Source organism: Nannobrachium achirus (assembly GCF_963921795.1).
Source record: "Nannobrachium achirus genome assembly, chromosome: 2".
NCBI lineage: Eukaryota > Metazoa > Chordata > Actinopteri > Myctophiformes > Myctophidae > Nannobrachium > Nannobrachium achirus.
In genome coordinates, this window is record NC_137811.1 from 64,555,729 (window position 1) to 64,579,601 (window position 23,873).

At 42.2% G+C, this 23,873-nt stretch overlaps 1 protein-coding gene across 1 annotated transcript; it reads right to left on the reverse strand.

Annotated features, from left to right (window-relative positions):
* Positions 1-23,873, reverse strand: skap2 (src kinase associated phosphoprotein 2). Its single transcript, XM_080749811.1, has 13 exons — positions 23,768-23,873; positions 22,779-22,884; positions 22,620-22,645; positions 22,133-22,234; positions 17,633-17,713; positions 17,256-17,339; positions 16,785-16,909; positions 15,687-15,750; positions 15,044-15,136; positions 14,678-14,794; positions 11,071-11,186; positions 918-1,026; positions 1-118 (listed from the first exon to the last, which is right to left on the reverse strand). The coding sequence occupies exons 1-12, from the start codon at positions 23,814-23,816 to the stop codon at positions 934-936; spliced, it is 1,056 nt and encodes a 351-aa protein (XP_080605937.1). The 5' UTR covers positions 23,817-23,873; the 3' UTR covers positions 1-118; positions 918-933.

Consider the following 23,873-nt stretch of genomic DNA (forward strand, 5'->3'; position numbering starts at 1 on the left):
AATAAGTCAAAAAAGTAACATGGATTCAGAAAATAAATACGCAAAAAGCAATGCAAAGTTAAATTAGAAAAATGTGAAAAATTCCCTGATCAGTCTCATACAGGAAATCTGGTTGTTCCTTAAAAAAGATGAGAAGAAAAAAGGTTTCAATGAAAGATTTCAACAATGCCAATACAGACAGGTATACATGACTATAATTATGCTGGTGCTGTAAGTCAGTGGTTCTCAACCTGTGGGTCGGGACCCCCAGGGGGATCTGCAAATTATTTCTGGGGGTCCCCAGATGATTAACTTAATGTGCAACATTGTTTTCTCACTCAACAGTAAACAAACCAACATAAATAGTTTAAGTGTTGAGGTTATCTGCACATTTCTAAAGTGACAATTTACAGACTTTTTAAAGGACAACTTTGTTTTTTTTACAACAAGGGTTCATATTTTAGATTGTTATTAAAGAATATAAAAGATGAGAGTTAAAATGTTTTCATTTACTGCTTTCTATCGTTTTAGAGATTTCAATGATTTTGATTTCAGTGGCTGAGGGCATGCGTACAAGTGGCTAAAATCCTAAATATGTATTTTTACACAGAATAAGACCATTCCCAAGATGCACTGCAATCTTTCATGGACATTTTAACACTCACCCTTTTCTTTTCTCGAATTACAATCTAAAATATGAACCCCTGTTGTAAAAAAAACAAAGTTGTCCTTTAATACCTCTAAAATGACAAATTAAACATTGACCAAATTGTCAAATATTAGAGGCAGAAATTGTGAAAATAGCCATGTAGATCTGCTATTTTCACAATAGAACAGTGTTATACAAAATGTAATGCCTCAACCAGTTAAAATATGATTATTTTAGGGGTGGCGTCCTGACAAGGTTGAGAACCACTGTTGTAAGTAAGGTTACTTACAGTACACAGGGTGCGTTCATATGGCGTACAGCTCCATGAGGTAATCTTTGGGTACGATTCCAACAGCTCCCTTCATCTCTCCGACCCACCAGCCATAGTTCTGATACTCCTATAGTGGCAAAAAAGCAAAAGGGAAAGACTGTTGCTCTATATGTGTTGTGTATGTCCATGAAAAAATGCCGCAGTCATTGTTTTTTATTTTATTTCAGGCAACCCCAGTTTAAGGTGTTAAGCAGTGTTAATTTTGGCAGCAAATTTTTGATTTAGTTTTAGTTGCAGTCTTTTGAATAAAATGCGATTTAGCTTTTAGTCATATTTTAGTCATCTGAAATGTTTTAGTTTTAGTCTACTGTTAGTCGACTAGATATCATAATATTTTAGTCGACTAAATGTACATTTTTGGCGGGCCTTAATGGTGTCGTAATGGCTGATTTTACACACTTGGTTGCACTCTGAAAATAGCCGATCTACAAGCTCACAACGCGTCGCATCAAATAGCCGATCTACAAGCTCACAACGCGTCGCATCAGAGTGCAACACCCAAGTACAACCAAACATAAAATTACTTGTCTTTTAGTTCTACAGGATCTCTTCGCCACTAGTCCCTACCGTGAAATTTTAGTATGGTTATTTGTTGACACAATTGTTTCTATTTAGTTTTCGTCGGTGAAAAAAGGTAGTCGACGAACATTTTTCGTCATAGTTTTAGTCGACGAAATCAACACTGGTCTTATGACATCAAAAACATTATTATTTTAATTTTTTTGTGTGTGTGTGTGTCTTTTTTTTATGTTTCCTGACCTCAATTACATGCAAAAAGAACCAAATTCAACATTCAGTGGTTTTTCCTTAATCTGTAGTTTTTTTTTAATTACTAGGTTCAGAAAAGTGAGTTAATTTGCCTCTGGACGTACGCATCATCATCCAGGGGAGGTTGTGGTTGTAGGTGAGGGTGAACGCAACAACCGAACTGGCAGGGTTCCCACACATTTTTACCAATGAATTTCCAAAACTTTTCCAAAACCTTTCCAGAATATTTAACCCAATTTCCAGGACTATATAAGTAACAATAATTCAGCGCAATAACAAGTCGTTATGTGCAATGCCCAAAGACAGGCAGTGTAAAATAAATAAAGCGTGCATGCTGCAAATGGACCGTGGCGTGCATGCGGATTGTGCACGATGGACACGCACGTACCCATGTCAAAAGGTACGAAAACTGTGGCAGGGAACCCTCAAAGTCGATTTATGGCAGCAGTAAACAGAATCAATTACCAAAAACAATGCATAGCTATTTTTTCCAGGACCTTCCAGCCCAGGACCCTTGATCAATTCCAAAACTTTTGCAGTACTGGAAAAATATTTTTCTAATTTCAAAATATTTCCAGGAATTTCATGACCGTGGGAACCCTGAACAGGTGAATGGTAAATGGAGCATTGGAACAATACAAACACAATGGAAAGTAATAGCAAAGGCGATACACCCTAAAACCCCACCCTCCCCTGATTGGTGATGCCTACCATCCAGAGGCAAATGAACTCACCTTTCTGGCCTAATTATTCAGGAGACTACAGATTACAGAAAAACCACTGAATGTTGAATGTTCAGTTTTTTGGGGTGTAATTGAGGTCAGGAAACATGAAAAACTAAATATTTTAATTGTTTTGATGTCATAAGACCTTAAGTCTTTCAATAACTAAATCCACGCTGCCCCCATATTTCCAATAATCAAGGCAGTGATGTCAAGAGTGGAATATAACAATATAATAAAAAATATGGGGACACTTACATCATCACATTTCATTTCACAGACATACAGAGCAATGCAAATGGAGTTAGTTTTGAACGCAAGACATTTACAATGCACATTTATAGACCATTATTGTACCAAGTACAGTCAACAGACAGTATAACTTCCTCCGATGTCACAATTCTTCAATTCCATTCTGCCAAGCTGCCAATCCAGAACTTTTAATTTTAAGTCATTCCCATATAATTATAATAAAAAATAAACTAATGTTGTCTAGATATGGACTAGTATATAAATATAAGTGTCAGTCAACAAAAGGAAGATAGTTGCAAGGTCCTAGCTTCATTCTCTGTCTCTTCTTGCTTTTACTGTCCCTCTACTCTCTCCTGTACAACATAAAGCAAAAAGGGGCCTCAAAATAATCTTTGAAGAAAATAAAGAAATAAATGTAGCCACTAAAACAGTGATCTACAACGGGGGCAGAGCCCCCGTGACCTTGAGCTGGAACCAAGGTCACGGGGAATAAAAGCTAATGGAAGAGCAAAGCAAGCATTGCCGAGACCTCTTATCACCCCTCGTCGTCGTTATCTTAGCTATTTGCCTCTTTGTTGATTCTCCCATGACCCTCTTCTCTCTCTCTCTCTCTCTCTCTCTCTCCGCACTCCTCCAAAACAAGCCATCCCACCGACAACTTTACATTTCCCTCTTCTCTCTTTTCCTGCCTTCTACGTCCTCGTGAAACGGGCCGCTTTAGGAGGCCTCGCGTTTCCCCTCCTCTAACCTCCCCCCCACAACCAAAAGCCTTCATTGTGCATAGAGCAACGTCACGCATAAATCTGTCACAGCGCGCCGAGTAATAGCTCCAAATGGCTGTCAGCATGCAGAGATATAAGGAAGGGTGAGCGCAGGGAGAGATCTGAGACGGCCAGAGAGAGAATACCCTGCTCTCCCTTTGGCCGAGAGCCTGACCTCACATCAAAGTCCTCCTGGGGACATGAATCACGGTCGGAGATCACATGATGCTACGAGAGGGCTGAGAGGAGAGGATGGGATGGGAGGGGGGTATGTTTTTTTTATTATTTGGGAAAGGGGTCCCAGATAAGGACAGTTATTCAGGAGGTCGCGAGACATCAACAGTTAATCCATCTAGAACGGGTACAAATTATTGTGTATCATTATTTTATGCTTTAACTATTGAAAAATAGCAGATATACAAGCTCACAGAGCGGCTCTCTGCTATTTTTGAAAAAGTCGTGAAAATGTGTGCAAATCTTTGAATATATGTATTTTCAAAGCGAACGTTTGTAACTCAAATTTTGCTTCTGGGGGGGGGGGGGGGGTCCCTGGAACTACATATTTTGAGATGGGGGTCCGTGGCCAAATAAATATCATTTTGGGGGTCCTTCACATGAAAAGGTTTGAGAACCACTGATCTCCAGTTAAGTGTAAAGGACCTTTTCTTTGACGATGGCCGGCCAGATTGCTGACATAGAAACATTGTTTTTTCAAAAAATCTTAGAAGGATTCAAAAGACACTTATAGAATCGGGTCAAAATTCTAATTTCCACAATTTTTCAAAAATAGCAGATCTACAAGCTCACAGCACGGCACTCGGTGCCGCGCTGTGAGCTTGTATATCTGCTATTTTTCAATAGTTAAAGCATAAAATAATGATACACAATAATGTGTACCCGTTCTAAATGGATTAAAGACCATAAATATGTATTTACAAACTCGAGCCAAAACCACAGGGGCGAGCCTGTGAGACAAGCTGTGGATTTGTTCCACCGCTGCCCTGGAGGTTAGGGAGGGTGGGAGTGTACAGTAGAACACAAGGCGAGGGGCTGTCCTGGTGGTTTCCAGCATTCATTCAGTGTGCATACCGCCATGCAGCCAGGAACAGCCCCTCGGCTGTGATGTCATGGGTTCCTTCATGTACTTGGCCCGTGACCCCCTGCATGGCGTCTACCCCGCATCCCCTTTCTCCCCCCTCTCCGAAAATAGCCGATCTACAAGCCGAGCACGTAGATGGTCTATTTTCGGCATGAGAGTGTACATTTTAGAGACGACTTAGATGAAGAGAGGATTAAGATCAGATTTAGATATACAGTAAGCAAGGCTTGGGATTTGGCAGCTCGTGGTGACGAATAGACACGGACGTGGAGGAATCCAGGAGAGGGATTGGACACAGATCCATTCCCACACAGCAGATGGGAAGGTGCAGTCTATCACAACACAACCATGTCAATTACACTACTACATCTAATTAATTAACAGCCACTTAAACAATCAACATAAGTTACCCCAAGACACAAGCGGTAAATGTCAAATCTATTTCGGCATCTTGTGACATGATGGGGGAAATGGTATTTTGCACACAAGTCCCGACTAATCACCACGAGCAGCACGCGCATATATGTGTGTGTGTGTGTGTGTGTGTGTGTGTGTGTGTGTGTGTGTGTGTGTGTGTGTGTGTGTGTGTGGGTGTTGTGTGTGTGTCAGAGAGAGTTATGTTGTGTGCATGTGTGTATTATGACTTCCTGCAACTAGCCTTTGAAAGCAGCAACACCTCATTGTGCAGCTCTGCCCTGCAGTGGCTGACAAATAAGTCATGCTTGAGTGGGTGTGTGGCTGGAACACGAACACACACACACACACACACACACACACACACACACACACACACACACACACACACACACACACACACACACACACACACACACACACACACACACACACACACACACACACACACACACACACACACACACACACACACACACACACACACACACACACACACACACACACACACACACACACACACACACACACACGAGACCTAATGAGAGGCTGAGGACGGGGATACGTACGGACCCCACACTGTCACAACACACTAGGGCATTCACCGAATATTCGAATATCAAAGTCACTATTCAACGTTGTTCACAGAGGTCGAATATTCGCTTTTTATTCTTTTTTTTATTGTTTTCTCTTTAAAAAATATATAGTTTATAAAGCTTGGCTAGATAGGAAGTCATAAGAATGAGTTGTCAATACCCCTGGTGGATGAATTTGTTAATGCTCTATACCAGGGGTTCTCAAACCTTTTTAGCCCGTGACCCCCAAAATAAACATATTTGAATTGGGGACCCCCACCCTGACAAGCACTTGGAATTGTAGGTATTACATTTAATGTGACTCGGTTCCACAGATACATAGGGTGCGTTCGGAAATGCACACTCAACGCACTGGTGTGCCATGTTGTCGTTCGTTTATTCGGTGCACTTGGTGCGTTGTCGTTCGGAAATCCAGTGCGCAGCGCACTGGTGTGTTGAGTGCACGCACTCACCAACCCTACTCAGAAGATGGGGTTTAGGCGGTGTGGTGGTGTGGTGCAGTGTTCTGATTGGTTGGTTTTCATGGCCGTGTCTCGAATGCTTCTCAGCTGTGAACAATGGAGGAAATAACCGCAAAATACAGCACTTGCAGCTTAATTGGTCGTTTGGGCTTGATAGTTTCACACACATCAACATGTAAATTAACAGCAGGTATGCCAATGTTGTGAATTAGATCTCCTAATAGCAACGTTACGTTAGCATACTCAGCAACTGCTGCTTTTCAGAAAGTTTACCTTCAGAGTCCAGAGTGAAAAAGCACACAGCTGCCTGTTAAAACTGGTCGTTCGTAAATAAGCCACACTGAACGCACTCTACAACGTCACGCCCACGCCCACTGCACTCACTACACTGAGCACACACCCGGTGCGGGTTTCCGAACGCACCCATATTGTGAAAATAGCAGATCTACATGCTCACAACGCCTCGCTTTGCGTGGCGTGGCATGTAGATCGGCTATTTTCATAATGTTTGCCTCTTGCTTACTTAATATTTGACAGTTTCGCCAGTCCTGTCGAATATTCGAATACTTTGAGGTCGAATAATTCAAATACTAAAAATCACTATTCGTGAATGCCCTACATCACACACACACACACACACACACACACACACACACACACACACACACACACACACACACACACACACACACACACACACACACACACACACACACACACACACACACACACACACACACACACACACACACACACACACACACACACACACACGATATTATCGTTTATCGTGATTAAAAACACTCACGATAATCTTATCGTGGAGTTGTAATTTATAGTGATATCGTCATCCGTCATGCACTGGGATCAATTCACCTTTTATTTGTATCTGGTACCATTTAAACCCTCTATTGGTAAAAGGTACTTATAATATACGACGTACTTGATACAGTCTCTTTTTCACTCTCTATCAAATGTCTTTGCCAAAAGAATAGCCGATCTACAAGCTCACAACGTGTCGCGACGCGCTGTGAGCTTGTAGATCGGCTATTTTTTGGCAAATGTTCTGCCCCAGGATAATGGTGATATCGTGATAATATAACACACACACACACACACACACACACACACACACACACACACACACACACACACACACACACACACACACACACACACACACACACACACACACACACACACACACACACACACACACACACACACACACACACACACACACACACACACACACACACACACACACAGGTGTGAGAGACCTAATGAGAGGCTGAGGACGGGGATACGTACGGACCCCACACTGTGACAACAGTCACAACACACTAGGGCAGGGATGTCAAACATACGGCCCGCGGGCCGGTTCAATCCGGCCCCAGCCTTGTAGAGCATACATTTCTGAGCATTTAGGGAAGAAAAGTAAGTCTCTAGACTAGGGCATTCACCAAATATTCGAATATTCGAATATCAAAGTCACTATTCGACGTTGTTCACCAAGGTTGAATATTCACATATGTTTAATTTTTTTATTGTTTTCTCTTTAAAAAATATATAGTTTATAATGCTTGGCTAGATAGGAAGTCATAAGAATGAGTGAATTTGTGAATGCTCTATACCAGGGGTTCTCAAACCTTTTTAGCCTGTGACCCCCAAAATAAACATATTTGAACTGGGGACCCCCACCCTGACAAGCACTTGGAATTGTAGGTATTACATTTAATGTGACTCGGTTCCACAGATACTGTAAATAATGTGAAAATAGCAGATCTACATGCTCACAACGCCCAGCAACGCACAGCACAGCACAGCACAGCACAGACATGGTAAAGGACAGTGTTTACAACTTATCAATCCTTCTGGCTGCTTACGGGAAGTCAGACACTACTTGCGTCTAGATTAGTTTTATGTGCTGTGAGGTGCGGCGGGCTGGGGGATTGGGAGAGGGGGGGAGGGGGGGATGGAACTTGTCGGGACATTCTGATAGGTATCACACACTCTCCGTCCGACCAGGCCCCGACTGGGGGGTCTCACAGCTCACAGGGGAAGTTTGTGAGCGCCTGAGTGTGCGAGAGAGTGTGTGTGTGTGTGTGTGTGTGTGTGTGTGTGTGTGTGTGTGTGTGTGTGTGAGTGTGTGAGTGTGTGAGTGTGTGTGTGTGTGTGTGTAAGGAAACTGTGTCTATTTCTGAGCTGTGGAATGGAGTGGAGGGAGGGGAGGGAGAAGACCCAGAATGGAGGGGAAGGGGGGGGGGGGGGGGGGGGGTGTGGACTGCAAAGCTAGCTGCAGCTGGTCGCCACGGTCCAGACAGGTTTTATGGTCATTGCCCTCCCCTCCCCTGCAGGCCACAACCCCCAACACCAAGGTTTCAGCTAATGGCACTCACAGTCGCCGTGAAAGGGCAACTTGATTCTTGGTTCTTTTCCACAGAAGGGGGGGAAGGGAGGGGGGGGGGGGGGGGTGGCAGAGGCAATAAAGAGGCCAGAGGGGCTGTTTTGGAGATCTGCTTTTGTGTGCGTTGTCTCTTCCCAGGCACTCCCAGTCCCAACTTGAATAAAATGCTAAATCCTTTACTTTTGTCGGCATGATAACACCAGGTTTGTATGCTAGAAAATAAAACATTTCGTGGATAGGACGCGGGAATAAATGGCAAGACATCAGGGTCGAAAATGTTCATAATATCTTTTTTTTCCATATATCATTTTCAGCCACTAGATGGCAGACTTGAATTTGGTAAAGAGACTGAAAGGCTGGCAGGTTTTCACTGACTGCATTCACCTAACAGAAGCCAGAGTGACTCATGTGAGACATAACAAAACACAGCCAATCTAGGCTGTGCATGTTTCATATAATTTGATATAAACCCCTGCAGTTGACAGAAAAATGAACCCCCTCACGGGTTATTTGCTTTGCCATGTTCGACAACACGCTTGATAAATGTAGCGCGACAAGAAAAGAAAAAAAAGAAACTAGCACGGCGCGTGTAAATCAATTCGGCACAAAGGCCTCCTATTTAGCCGCATAATAAGGGGGGAAAGCACAGGGGCCTCTCGGTTCCCCCTGCACTCACACCTGGCGCCCGCACCCGGCCCGACAAGCCTCGGAAATTGTTCGTCCACTACACGTCCTCACCTGGTCTGAATAGAGTGGCCGACCGCGGCCACGGTTTCCTGAGAACACACGTTCTTATTAAAGCCATTCAGAACGGGTAGTCGGGTACACATTATTGTGTATCATTATTTCATGCTTTAACTATTGAAAAATAGCAGATATACAAGCTCACAGCGCGGCACCGAGTGCCGCGCTGCGAGCTTGTAGATCTGCTATTTTTGAAGAATCGTGAAAATTTCAATTTTGACCCGGTTCTATAAGTGTCTTTTTTCTATAAGTGTATTTTTTGAAAAAACCTGTTTCTATATGTCAGCAATCTGGCCAGCCATCGTCAAAGAAAAGGTCCTTTTCACTTAAATGGAGCTCAGTTAGTCTGTTCTTGAGCAATCTGGGAACCCATCGTCAAGAAAGAGCGACGCCCCTCGGTCTGTGCTCTAGCGCAGCGCTCTGAGGCTGTCCCGAGAGATTAGTTCTTGAGAGACTACTATGTCAGTGGTTCTCAAACCTTTTCATGTGAAGGACCCCCAAAACGATATGTATTTGGCCACGGACCCCCATCTCAAAATATTCAGTTCCAGGGACCCCCCCCAGAAGCAAAATTTGAGTTACAAACGTTTGCTTTGAAAACACATAGATTCAAAGATTTGCACACATTTTCACGACTTTTTTTTTCAAAAATAGCAGATCTACAAGCTCGCAGCGCGGCACTCGGTGCCGCGCTGTGAGCTTGTATATCTGCTATTTTTCAACAGTTAAAGCAGTCAGAAATCCTAGGCCTAAATGGGTTAAAGCCCCTGCCTGGAGAGGTGAGGGAGACGTCTGAGAGGCGTGTGTGTGGGCTGAACACCCCCCCCGCCCCCCCCCCCCCCGCCTCCAATAGCGCCTGGCACAGCAGCCGTGGCGGCACGCTGCAAAACGCTCCAGATGAAGAGTGATGGAATGGCGCTCCCTGCCAGCCCCGGGACCCCAAGCCGTGGCCAGCGGCACTAAAAAACGGTTTCCGTTGTGACACAACTAATCCCCGTCACGGCGCCCAGAGTCCCAGGCTCTCTCTCTCTCGCCATCGGCCCATTCCTGCCCGCTGCAGGCTGCGAGCCAGACGCTGCCAGTAAGGATATGAACAGCCGGCTCCTCTGAGTAGGGGCCCAGAAATAACTCCTTGGTGGTCTGGTCTGGAGCTGGCAGAGTCCTCTCCAAATACCACAGAAATCTCATAACACTTGGCATATAAGTGGGGCCAGCAGCGCTAACACTGGATCTACCTCACGTTAATGGAGACACTGCAGAATTAAGAGAGAGATGTGCCTTCTGCCTCAGAGGAAGAAGAAGAGGAGGTTTCTTCGTACCAGGGGCGTCACAAGGGGGGGAAAGTGGGACTGAGTTACTAGGGCCCAACGCGGAGGATACAACGCTGAAGAAGACCGAAGGGTCGAAACGCGTCCGTTGACTTGACTCTGTCCATTGAGGTAAATAAAATCATGTGAAAAGGAGATTCCTTGAGTGCTGGCGACTACTTCTTTCCCCAAGGTGGAGGAGCCTTATTATTTTATACTTTAGCTATTGAAAAATAGCAGATATACAAGCTCACTGCGCGCTTGTATGAAAATGTTTGAGCACCACTGACATAGAAACAGGATTTGAAATATTCAAAGACTTGCTCCAAATTTCACTATTTATCAAAAATAGCAGATCCACAAGCTCGCAGTGCTGCACTCGGTGCCGCGCTGTGAGCTTGTATATCTGCTATTTTTCAATAGTTAAAGCACAAAATAACGCGTAATAATGCGTTCCCAGTCTAAATGGGTTAAACCCCCTCCCCCTATGAAGAACATTCATGGAGGGCCCGCAGTGAATCCTTGCACCCAGGGCCCAGAATTTGGTGCCTCGCCACCCCTGCCTCGGACTGCACTGTACCTTGCTCAGGATGTAGATGGCATCTCCACGTCTGAAGGACAGCTCGTCTGCATGGTCTCCCGTACAGTCCCACATCCCTTGGTAGTAGTTTGGGTAGTCGGTGCTCTTATTAATAGCTAGGACAAAATGGGGGAGACAAGAAGATTGGTCAAACACAGTGTGTGTGTGTGTGTGTGTGTGTGTGTGTGTGTGTGTGTGTGTGTGTGTGTGTGTGTGTGTGTGTTTTTTTTATTTTTTATGGCACCAACATCTTCAGTGTAGAGGTGGCAAGTTACATACTGTAACTCAGTATTTCTCAAACTTTCAAATGTCAAGGTCTCCTGACAGTGTACAAATGGAACCAAATTAACCTGTTAAGGTTCATTTGGTTCCATTTGTACACTGTCAGAGTTACAGACTTGTATGGGTCAATTTAGAACCCCATAAAGGAACCCACAGAGTCCTTGGAATCCACTTTGAGAACCATTGCTGTAACTGACTGAAACCTCCTAGCACGGCCAACAGGAGGCAGTGGAGAGCTAACAAAAATGCAGTGTGGCCTGCCTTTCTTTCAATGTATAGATCCTTCTCCATGCACTGATACTGCAATGACCTCAATGGCTGGTGGAGGGCCATATGAATTTAACCGATCAACATATTGTACCAATATAACTTTTATTTCCTTTTGGGAAATAAATCGTTAACCAATCTGTGTTATATGGTTGAGTATGTTAATGCAATACAACCAACACAACCATGTGACTGTAGTTTCCTCCCTACTCTTCCATCTCAACATTCATATCCTGAGGTCAGGTAGGAGGACTACTAGTTGATAAGAGGTATTGCATGAATGGCTCAACTGTAGAAATGTCAGTGCTCATGCAGGGGTCCTTGGGTTCAAATCCTGGGTAGGACACGAAAGTTAAGATTGCACCATATGCGACACGCTGTGTGAGCTTGCAGATCTGCAGTTTTCACAATGTGTCATACTACGAAGAATATAGGCTATAGTATAACTTGTTCACATTTGACTTGGTGGAGGGCTTCTTACATCAACAGCTGAGAAGAACACAGTATTGCATTAAACCCACATTGCGTTCTTGATAATCACACTAAAGGAAAGGAGGAAGTGGCTGAGTTGACTAAAGGTTAGTTAAATTACAGCACTGTTCACTTTCAGCTTGCACACTCACATAGTAGTTCCTCTCTGTAAGCATCACCTCCTCTATGTCATCCTCTGTAGTGGAAATCTCAAAAAGTACATTTTACAGTAAACCTCACCCCCTGTTTTTTTCACGTCTGCAGTATGTTATAATTATAGTATATTCCTGTGCAACCCGGGCCGTAGCGCATTTTAACATATAAAACATTATTTTAACCCACCTGTATGGTAGAGTATCCTATCCTGTACATAGTGTTTTTATAACTGCGATATTATTGAATGTTTTCTTTGCTTGCTATTTATTATGTCCATGAATTAAATACAGAGGCCTTCCAACGTAAAAACGTCTTATTTGGGATGTTCCTTTTAGGCAGGGTGATTTAACTTTACTGTACTACATTTCTATTGTATTGACTATACTTGTACTGTTCTCCATTTTTGTATAATAAAATAATCAATTTAAAAAAAAAAAGTATGTTAATACGATAGAGGATGCATAAAGTGAATGACAAATCGAGTGAGTAGCAAATCGAGTGGCAAAGTGAGTGGCAAAGTGAGTTAAATGTCGTTTAATGAAAACATAAGACTTTTCTGTTTCGATGTATGGGCTGTCAAGGCCAGAAAGTAGTTTTTTGCCACTCAGTAGGTGTTCCCGCATAACTTCCGGGTATGATGATGATAATGATCTCATGTGCATACCATCTATATAACTACCATAGCTGTGTCTCAAGTCCTTGAATCAAATCTTATTTCCTAGCATGTATACATAGACATATAAAGGTAGACGCCTCCTCCAGCTTGGGGCGTTGGTAAAAGAGGACTGGCAAGCTTCCAGGATTCCGAATGACGCTTCCTTAGGCGTCACAGAATGGGACACTCAGTAGGCCAATCAGACGCGGGACTGGCGCTGGACAGGCGGGACTCCCTCTTTCCCACTGCAGGGGGCAGAGTGCCTTCCACAGTTCCACACTTCCGCCAGTCCTGTTTTACCAGTCGTGCCAATGAACTGCAGCGGCGGAGGAGGTATCTAGCTTTTTATCTATGTGGCTTGTATATTAGTCCCTCTCATTGAGGAATGTATGTTAGTCCCTCCCATTTAGGAAATAGAGAAGAGGAGACGTCCCATTTCTGAACATCACAGGTGATAGGGCCAACTCCCTTGCAGGGGCGTTCTACTGTTAGTGGGCGGGACTAACATACAAGGAAATAGGAAAGAAGTGTAGGAAATAGGATCTAATTTAAGGACTTGAGACGCAGCTTATTATGTGTAGTGCAGCGGTTGGTCTCCCTACTCTTCTCTTATTGAGAAATCTAGACCCTGATGTCAGGTAGGACGCCTACTAGCTGACAAGAAAAGTACCATAAAAATTATATAAAAATGTCATTATTATTTATTAAAAAGAGGAGTACCTGCTGTAGCTGTACCAGCAATAGGTTGCTAGGTAGTGTTTTATTTTATTGTGTTTTTGCTGGAACTTTCAGGTTTGCTGGAAGGTTCAGCAGAAGATGAGAACAGAGGCCGAGTGCTGTAGAGAGGAGCTCTTTCTGAGAGTCTATTAAATACAAATAAGAGACCAAAAGGAGTCTCTACAAAATATAAGACAAAATAAGATAAGTCAACTACTCCTAAATATTGGGCGCAGAAGGCGCACACGGTACGTCACTCTTTTATTGTCTTATATTGTTCTTTTAATTGTATGTTTGTTTCACTGTGCTAAAAGATATTTCTTTGTCATTTACTTGCAGTTTTTCAACAGTGTTTACCCAAGAATAAAGATTCCTGGTGACCATCAGTCTGAGCGTAGTCCATTCTAGGGGTGGGCGATATGGAAAAATACAATATCACAATATTTTCCCAAGCTGTATCACGATACACGATTTTATCACAATTCTTTTTCACGTTGGTTTTTATGGTTATTTTTCAAGTTACTTGACAAAAACTAGACTCTCTGTGTTCCTTTTGGGAGGTCTAAATTCAACTTTACAAGTATGTAACTCTGACAGTTACGGGTCCATTTGGTTAAGTGGAGACGACCTTGACATTTTAAAGTTTGAGAACTACTGATTTAGACCAAAATGCAGGTTTAAATTGAATTCTGCAAGGAATCTCTGTATTAACGATTAAACAGGATCTTTTACAAGGCTCCCTCAATTGTATCACGATATATACGATACCTCTGAAAAGGCATATCGTGGAGACATTGTATCGTCTCAACGATAATTATCACCATATCGCCCACTCCTAGTCCATTCTGTATATTTATTACTACAAAGCGACAAGCCAAAGGTTATTCGTAAATTGGGTGCTTTCCTAAAGAGTGTTATACCCTTGTTCAAATAATGTTTGCCATGCCCCCTTTTTGCTACGTCTGTTTGAATATTGTATTATGTATTGTATACTGTATGTATATAATCTGTGCTCCATACCATATGATCATGAGTAAATAAATGATGATGATGATGTACCTGAAGAAGACGGTTTAGGAGCAGTTACACCTGGCGCCGGAGGAAGAGGAGGAACAGGCTTGGTGGATACGTCAACCTTCGGGGGAGGTGGAGGAGGTGGTGGCGGCTGGTCATCCTCTGGAGAAAGACAATATCCAAACATAAGCCAACATTTACAGATTAAAGATTTGAGTAAAACATTTTTTTGCTTTAAAGATCTACAAGCTCGTAGCGCGGCACGAAGTGATGCGCTATGGAGCTTGTATATCTGCTATTTTATAAATAAATGGTTAAAGTCTAAAACGACACAGATGCTTTCCCGGTTCTAATGTGATAGTTTGTCAGAGAGAGAACAGCATGCATGCAGTTCATGCTGAAAGAGGTAACCTGGCAGTTCTTCATAGATGTCATCGTCAGTGGGCATCTGTCCCACGTCGTCGTACCACTCCTCAACTTCCTCTGGAATGATGCCCGTCATGTCTGCAAAGACCAAACTCTAATGTTTATTGTCGCGTCGCCATAAATGTATTCGTACAACAGTATCGAAAGTAGCCGGTCTACAAGCTCGTACTATGCTGCTATTTTCTGTTGTATATTGTCTGTCTGTGGGTTTTATAAATATTCAACCAATGAAAAGTATTAACAAGAGCTGGTGACTAAATAATAACAACATTGGATCCATTGGAACACAGGTTCTTTTTTCAATTTCAAAAGTGACAGTTTTGGTTTATGCCAGACAGCCACGATATGGAAAAATGCACTCATGCACACAAAGCGAGGGTTGAAAGTATTTAGAGCGGCGGTTCTCAACTGGTTGCGGCCGGGGCTCAAATATGACCCTCTCCGTGACTTGTCATTGAGTGACCTTCTGAGATGGTCTCATGTCCCACTTTTGGATTGGGATACCGCAATTTGAGGAAGCCCGATTTGGAGTATGTCATCCGTATTTGGATTAGCATTCATACAGAAGCAACAGAAATGTGTCGGGTTATTATTCATACATGGCAAAACTGTGTGACGCTTCACAAACCTCCCAGGACAAAGTTGATGTGTTCCACCCATTTATTTGCCTCTTCGGGAGATGACGCACAAAACTGCACGAAGGAAAGGAGAAATGAAAACGGCACTCAGTCCGACATACAGTCATACATATATTAATTAACATAAACAAATAACACTGCATTTATGCATAGTAAAATATTCCACGCCAACGTGTTAGAAACGCTCATTTAAAAACTTTTTTTTTAACATGAAATGTCAGATTTGGCCATTTGAAAGGTTGGGAGTGTAAAAAGACATGAATGTTGTTTTATTAATAACGATTTAATGAAGTGTTAAATCAAATACAACTTGTAAATGGCGTGTAGGTTTCGAGGCGATGTTGGGTGTTCATGGACAGAAAGGCACAGCGATGAGTACAGCTGCCCAGACGTTAAGAGTCATGTCTGAGTGACATATAAGTTAATGCCAACCTACTGTAGTTGATATGCAGTATTTTGGAAAATAGTATTTTGGAATAATTATTGTATTTCCCCTTTTTTTTTTTGCTATGTTTTTGGGCTTTTATGCCTTTATTGATAGGGCAGTAGACTGACTGGACATGTCAAAAAACCAATGGCTTCCTATAAGGTTGCAAAACATTTTGAGGAAAATCAAAAAATCGATTATATGCTTTGGAAAGTGTTTGGCAGTAGAGTAAAGTATACATGACTTAGTCAATCGGCCTGGTATCATGCCAAGCGTCAGAAACCATCTAAATATTTTGTCAGGCAAAGAATTCTGCTTTTAAAATACACTGGGATTGTTCTTTAAACATTTTCAAACTGCTTCGATATTTTGCACATCCGTTATAGAGTGAAAATGTTCTAAAAAGTTAAACATTTCAAAAATAGTGAAAATAGCAGATCGTCTTTTCCACTTTTCATCGTACAACAAAGTATGCAGAGTTAAGACGCTCTGCTCCAGAACTATAGCACATGCACCGCTGGAGGTTTTGGTTCAAGAGCATTCCTCCTGTTCCATGCTCTGTCAGCTTTCCTACTGCTCTGTATCAATAAAGGAAACTATTAGGATCAGAAAGGAGGATTGGAAAGCCCCTTCTGAGATACTGTCAAAGGATTCCCTGTACCTGATACGGCCGCTTGCCAGGGGCTGTGAAATCAAAGCAGGAGTCTTTCTTGGAATCCTTTCGCAGAGCGCTGTTCAATTGGACAGTATATCCATCAACCCCAAACTCTCCTTTCTGCAGCTTGTCTGTAAATAAGATTAGGTTATTATTGACCAAAGATGGTCCTTTCTGGCCTAAGATTAAACCCCTAGCTTCCCTAGCAATAATGCATTTATGCCATCTCCCTGCTTGCTTACATACTTTCAGAGAGAGAGATAGAGAAAGATACTGTATATATTGTCCTACAGTAATAATAAATGTAGCCCCTTTCTTTGTAAACAAAGTGGGCTTAAATGGACTACTATAATAGCTTCAAATATCTACGCCTGCAGAATGAAATGGAAAGGCAGCTTTGCCCTGCTCCCTCCGATATTCATTCCAATAATAACCTCTGACATATCGTAGCTCTGTGAAGAAGAAAACCGCCTGTACCTTTTTCACTGCTGTAGTAGTAGAACGTATGGCTGCTTAGAGCGCACCATCTCTTCTGCCATTCAGTGCCAAAGAAGCTGTGATCTACAAAAGGAAGAAAGTTAATGGTCTTAACCACTTGAAACCCTTGCAACCCTATTCTGGGCGTGTCATAATAGGTGAGCATCTGCCAAAAATAGCTGATCTACAAGCCCTTGAGGGTCATCTGTTTTCGGCAAAGAGATTTGATGTAGATCTGGAAAAAAGGAGGGGACCACATATAGACCCTTGGGGGACACAGAGTTATGAAGTATATAGGTATTTTCTTCTGTTCTGTTCAATCTTCACCATCAACATTCCTGGTGTGGATCTGACGTAATTACAGACATGGAACCCACCTTTTCTGCGTTTCTCCAAGTACCCTTGTTTTAATACAGAGGGCAGATCCTGGGCTGCCACAGGTGGGGACTGTTGAGCAGCTGGAGAGGAAGTGAAATGGAGAACATGTTTAGTACTCAACAACATTATGGTGCACTATAGATAGTCCCTGTAGTACAAGCTCTAGAGTATGGAGGGAGTTTTTGTGGAAGAATGCTATTAGATACTTTATAACTCCAAAGTTCAGAGGAAAAGTCGCAGCATAGAAACAACCATGCTGGAGACTGTGTGGAAACATGGACGCTGACCATGAACATACATTTTGGAACTGTCCAAAATTTGACAAATATTGGGATGAGTGTGGTCAGTAATAAAAGAGATATTGAATTATGAAATACCAGAGACGAGTGTGGTATTATATTTAGTAGGGCTGGGATGCGATTCAAAAAAAATATCTAATTAATTACAGGCTTTGTAATTAATTCATCGCAATTAATCGCATTTTAATCGCATACTAATATTTGACCCGAGAAGCATTTTTTTTTTTCAAGTAAAACACATTTTGTTGTATGAGTGAATCAACGGTGAGTTTTTTAAATCTAAATTTCGCATCGACTGGGCCAAGCAAAGCGCTCTGATCGGCTACTTCTCCCTTTGCGTTTGTTGTCTCTTCTTGGTTGGTGCATCGCTATGATCGGTATGCCCGAAACTGAAGGTTCTGTGGTGCAAAAACTAAGTGTGATTAAAACGCCTTAATTTTCTGTAATTAATTAATCGCAATTAATCAGTTAAAGTCCCAGCCCTAATATCTAGGGAACTTGACGCAGGAAAACACACACAGAGACGGCATGTATCTGGTCAAGGTGCTACTAGCAGCCAGCAAAAAAGCAACAACGAGACGGTGGTATAGAAGTGACTCCCCGCCTTGTGAGCAGGGGCTGTGCATAGTGGAGGAAATGTATGTGATGGAGAGATTTACACATAGACTCAGGATACAAGAAGAGTTGTTTCTTGACAAATGGACTTAATACACAACCCGGAAGAATGACACCACGGAGAATTAAAAAGGACTCTTAATATGATAATGAAAATTGTGCAAATGTTGTTGACCCTGTGAATATGTGTGCATGTGACAAAATGAAAATTACGTTTAAAAAAAAAAAGATCCCTGTAGTGACTAGTGAGTGCACAACAGGTCTCTACATGTAATCTAGAGGGCACTACAGTGCACCATGCAGGGCACTACAGGGGAATTGTGCACTCAGATCACTATACTGCACTATAAGTCACTTTAATGCACTGTAGAACAATAGGCATTAGGCAATATACATTTTATGTTTCGACTTGGTTAGTCAAAGATAACAGTGCTACTGTTTCATTAGCCTCTGAACCCCACCACCAGAGCCTGCCATTAATTTACCATTTCTTCACAGACAAGATGATTAGGCAAGCAGGAAGTACATCCACTTTGGGTACAGGACATGTGTGTGTCTACTTTAAATTAATTCAAGTACCATGACACAATTTGATCATGAAATGTTGGAGCACAACATCTGAAATCCTTCTCGTGTTGCCTTCATATTCTGCCAGCAGTCAGAATACATGGCCTCACCGTCTAAAAATTGTCAACAGACACACCTTTTCTCTCAGGTTACTTCCCACAGGCCCTAAAAACTGCAGTCATCAAGACACACTTAAAAAAGAGAGAATAATCTAGACACATCTCTAAGGAACAAACCTCCCGTTTTTAAGTAAAATAATTGAAAAGGTCTGTTTTTCAACAACTGGACGACTTCTTGGCACTAAACAACAGCTTTGATATATTCCAGTCAGGAGTTTGACCACTACTCCACAGCAATGAGATTGCTCTTAAGGTTTTCAATGACATCCACTTAAATAGTCTTAACAGATCTCAGTTCTGCATTGGATATGGTCGACCACAACATATGCATTACTAGACTGACTGGAAATCTGGGTGGGACTTTCTGGCGCAGTACTAAACTGGTTTGAATCGTACTTAAAGGACAGGGACTACGGTACTTTGTGTCAATAAGTAATTGCAAATCTGAACAGACAAAAATTAAATACAGAGTTCCATTCGGACCTGTACTGTTCAAAATCTACATGCTCAGACTGGCTCAGATTATGGAAAACAAGAAAATATGTTACCAACCATGGTAATGCAGATGACACACACACACACACACACACACACACACACACACACACACACACACACACACACACACACACACACACACACACACACACACACACACACACACACACACACACACACACACACACACACACACACACACACACACACACACACACACACACACACAAACACACACACACACACACACACGACTAATGATCCAAAGCAAACGCTCGAGTAAATGCATTGAACAAATCAATAATTGGATGTGCCAGAAAAACAATGACAAAACTGAAGTAATTGTTTTTGGAGCCAAGGAAGAACGATTAAAAGTCAGAGCTCAGCTTCAATCGGTAATGTTAAAAACCACAAACCAAGCCAGAAACCTTGGTGTAGTCATGGACTCAGGCCCAGACGCTGACCCAGAAATATTGATCCATCCATCAAGACCCAACTCAATACTAATAATAAATGTACAATTAATGGTTTGACTGCTCTCAACAGACATGTTTTAAAAAATAAAACTACAGTACAGGATAAAGTATTTGTGTGCTTTTAAAACAAATCTAATAGCTAATGCTTCAGTAAGGGGAAGCACTGTCATTTTAGATGTTTGCTTTGGAAAAATAGCAGATATACAAGCATGTATATACACATCTGCTATTTTTGAACATTTTAGAACAACTATTGATTCAAAAAGCATTCGTAGAAACGGCCTCAGGTCTTAATGGGTTCAAAATCGAATAAATTACTTATTAAATTTGAACATTTTAACTCAATGTTAATGTTTTTTCCCCATCACTCAGGTACACAATTCCATTGCACAGGTGGTTCTCAAACTGAGGTCCGGGGACCCCCCTTGAGGAGTTATGGGACTGTAACTTTGAGAGTGTACAAATGGAACCAAATGGACCCATAAGGGTCCAAATTTGGTTCCATTTGTATGCTCTCAGAGTTAGGATTTTATAGTATAGGCGATCCCAGAGATATTAAAATTGTTTCAAATAGGGGTCTGTGGTCTTATCAAAACCAAATTAGGGGGCCCTTGAAATTCAAAAGTTTGAGAACCACTGCATTACACTAATATAGATATGTGCTGCCACACAAGTTTGGGGTCCCAACCCACGTACACATTTTCGTTTCATGCAACTATCAACTCCAAATTTCATGCAAGAATTGCATATCTATAAGCTGGTGGTTAATAGCAATAAGATGAGACGATTGAGTATTCCAGTCTATCGCCTTGGTTATAATGTACTATAGGTTGACAAAACTTCAAATTGATAGCCAAGGTTTGTTTATCCACTCGGCTGTGTTTTGGCCAGTCACTGGTGGAGTCGCCCTGTCCCGAGTGCAACTTCAATGCAAATGCTCAAATGCTGTGTCAAAGTTGCTTTGTGTGAAAGGTCGGCTATAAAACTGGCAGCTGCTTAAGACCAATAAAACGCAGACCCTTTCTAACACTAAAGATCACATAAGGCTTGCCCTAATACTCCATCTAAACAAGTAAATAGAATAATAAGGAAGGGAAAAATCATGACCATCTATATAGGTTACCATGATGGTGTATGGCTACTGTACATTGATTGAGCAATACATTGATTGAGCAATGTGTTTCCTATTAACTGCAGGCATGGTGGTAATAGGCCAGACCCTAGACTGACCAGGGCTAATAAACCATGCTCTTGCTGTCAGGGGTGAGGGGTTGGGGGTTGGGGGGGTCTGTCTGGTGGAAGTAGCAGTTATACCCTCAGATTGCTTCCCCAAAGTATGTTGCCAAGCTACAGCTGGAATGTCTGCCTCACTCTCGCCTCCACAGAGTCACTTTCTCCCACACACGTCACTTTGTGGTTTGTACGTTCATTCCAGCTAGGATGGAGACCGTGTTTTTGCCCTGGGAGATATTTTCACTAAAAAGGTTTACGATAAACATGCATCTAAAGTGCAAAAGAGTAAAGGTATAATAACAGCATACAGCCTAGTGTAAAAGAGGTGAGCCAAGTTAGAGAAAGCTTCAGCCAAAAACACTCAAGGAAATGAGATGTTGTATAACACAGGGGTTCTTAAAGTGAGGTCCAGGGACCCCCAGGGGTCCTTGAGAAGGTTTCCACGGGCTCCCCAGTTACATGTTTGATAGGAAACAAATGGAGTCTTACAGGTCTATAACTCAAGAGTAAAAACGGAACAAAAACTGGACCCTCGCAGGTCTGCAACTCAGAGAGTATGTAGCCTACACACTCTGAATTATAGGGGTCCGACGGTCCGTGTCCTAATGCATACCAAAATGATGGTAAAAAAACTCTTGGTATAACAAATATCCCAGGGGCCATTTCACCAATGGATGCACTAGTATGCGTACCTGCGTATGCATCCTCCTCATCTCTGTCTGTGCGTTCTGAATGCAGTGAGCCTCCATCCACATTGCTGACGACCTCTTCCTCGTCATCCGAATCCTCTCCACCTATTGGGTGATGTAATAGACAGAAGAAGGTGCTGGTTAAGTTAGTCATGTCACATGTTTAGCCATCATACAAAAAGAGCAATATGTGAATCGGAAATTAAGAGCAGATCTACCAGCTCACAGCGTGTCCCAAAGCGGGGCGTTGTGAGCTTGCAGATAGGCTATTTTCACAGAACAGATGGGAAAGCGGATCGGACCAAGTGGCCTTTAGAGTCCTGCCCTCAATTACGATAGGGTTTAAATGAGAAAACGACTAAACCTTCTCTGTGACATCTTTACATTGATATAGCACTGCTGCCTGTAAAAGTTATATTATATATTCAATTATATTAGGTTGCTTACAACGGTAAGCTGATCATTGTTATAATAATAATTAAAATCTCACTTTTGTCCTTGAAATCATGTGGGAACCTGTGTGGGAAAGAGTAAACAGATCACAGTTATCACATCACATATAGTTCTACAGGATGGCAACTCTCTACACAAAAAGCTATTGGAGTATAATTTATGGAAGGAAGACAGGAGATAAGAGACTGTAGCATACCCCAATTTAACCTCTCGGATTCGTTTAATAAAGGTCTCTCTCTTCTCCTTTGCCTTCTTACTCAAAGCCTCCCCTTTCAAGCCATCAGAAAGGAACGTTTCCAGATCTAAAACAAATAGATGAAAATAAAATGTATATTAATAAATGTGAAACAGGTTTTAGCGTCAGCACAGTAAACTCTGTTGTCATTTCACACCAGATTAAATTCACCATTATAGTGTTCAGCTTCAGTTCATGTCATTAAATTAAAATTAAACAACAAACATTTTGACAAAAACGAAGAGGGCATGGAGTAGCCTAGGCCAAGGGTCTTCAACAGGGGGTCCGGGACTCCTAGGGGGTCCTCAGAGTTACTACAGGGGGTCCTCCAAATCTTTGTGTGATAGATAATTCTTTAAAACAACTTGAACCCTCGCATCCCAATTCTGAGGAGAACTTTAGACAAAAAATAGCTGATCTACAAGCTCTCAACGCCTCGCAAGCTTGTAGATCTTGGCTAAAGTTTAAATAGGTTTGGTGAAGAGGCAAATAAAGAGCAGATCAAGTACAGAGTGAAAGGCAAAGTTTAGTATACGACAAATAAATGGTTAAGAAAGGTCTGAAAACACATCAACACGAATCTAACATTGATGACAGTGCTGTCAAACAAGTATATGAATCTTTGAAATCAATGAAAAATTAATCTGTATCACACATTTTTACAATATGTAGAGGGGGTCCCTGCTTCACGTCTCTCTCAGCTAAGGGGTCCCTGGCCTGAAAACGGCTCACAACGCTTGTACATCAGCTGTTTTCGGCGAGCGACACTGTCGTACGACGAAGCATCATCGAGTGCACTTGACTAGTGCGAGACTGCGAGTGAAGTCAGCTTCCTCTTTCACAAACGCTCACTTGTTTAGACTTTAAAGCGTTTCTCTTGGGCTTAAAACAAACGCCAAAAGCGACAAGGACAAACAAACATGTTTTACAGAAGTTATTGTGAACCATACCCGAAATAAGTGTCGTTAACTCCTCTGGAACAGCCCGCATATTGAACATGACTCTACACTCACTCTCACACACACGCACTCACAACAACAACCCCGACGTGGCAAC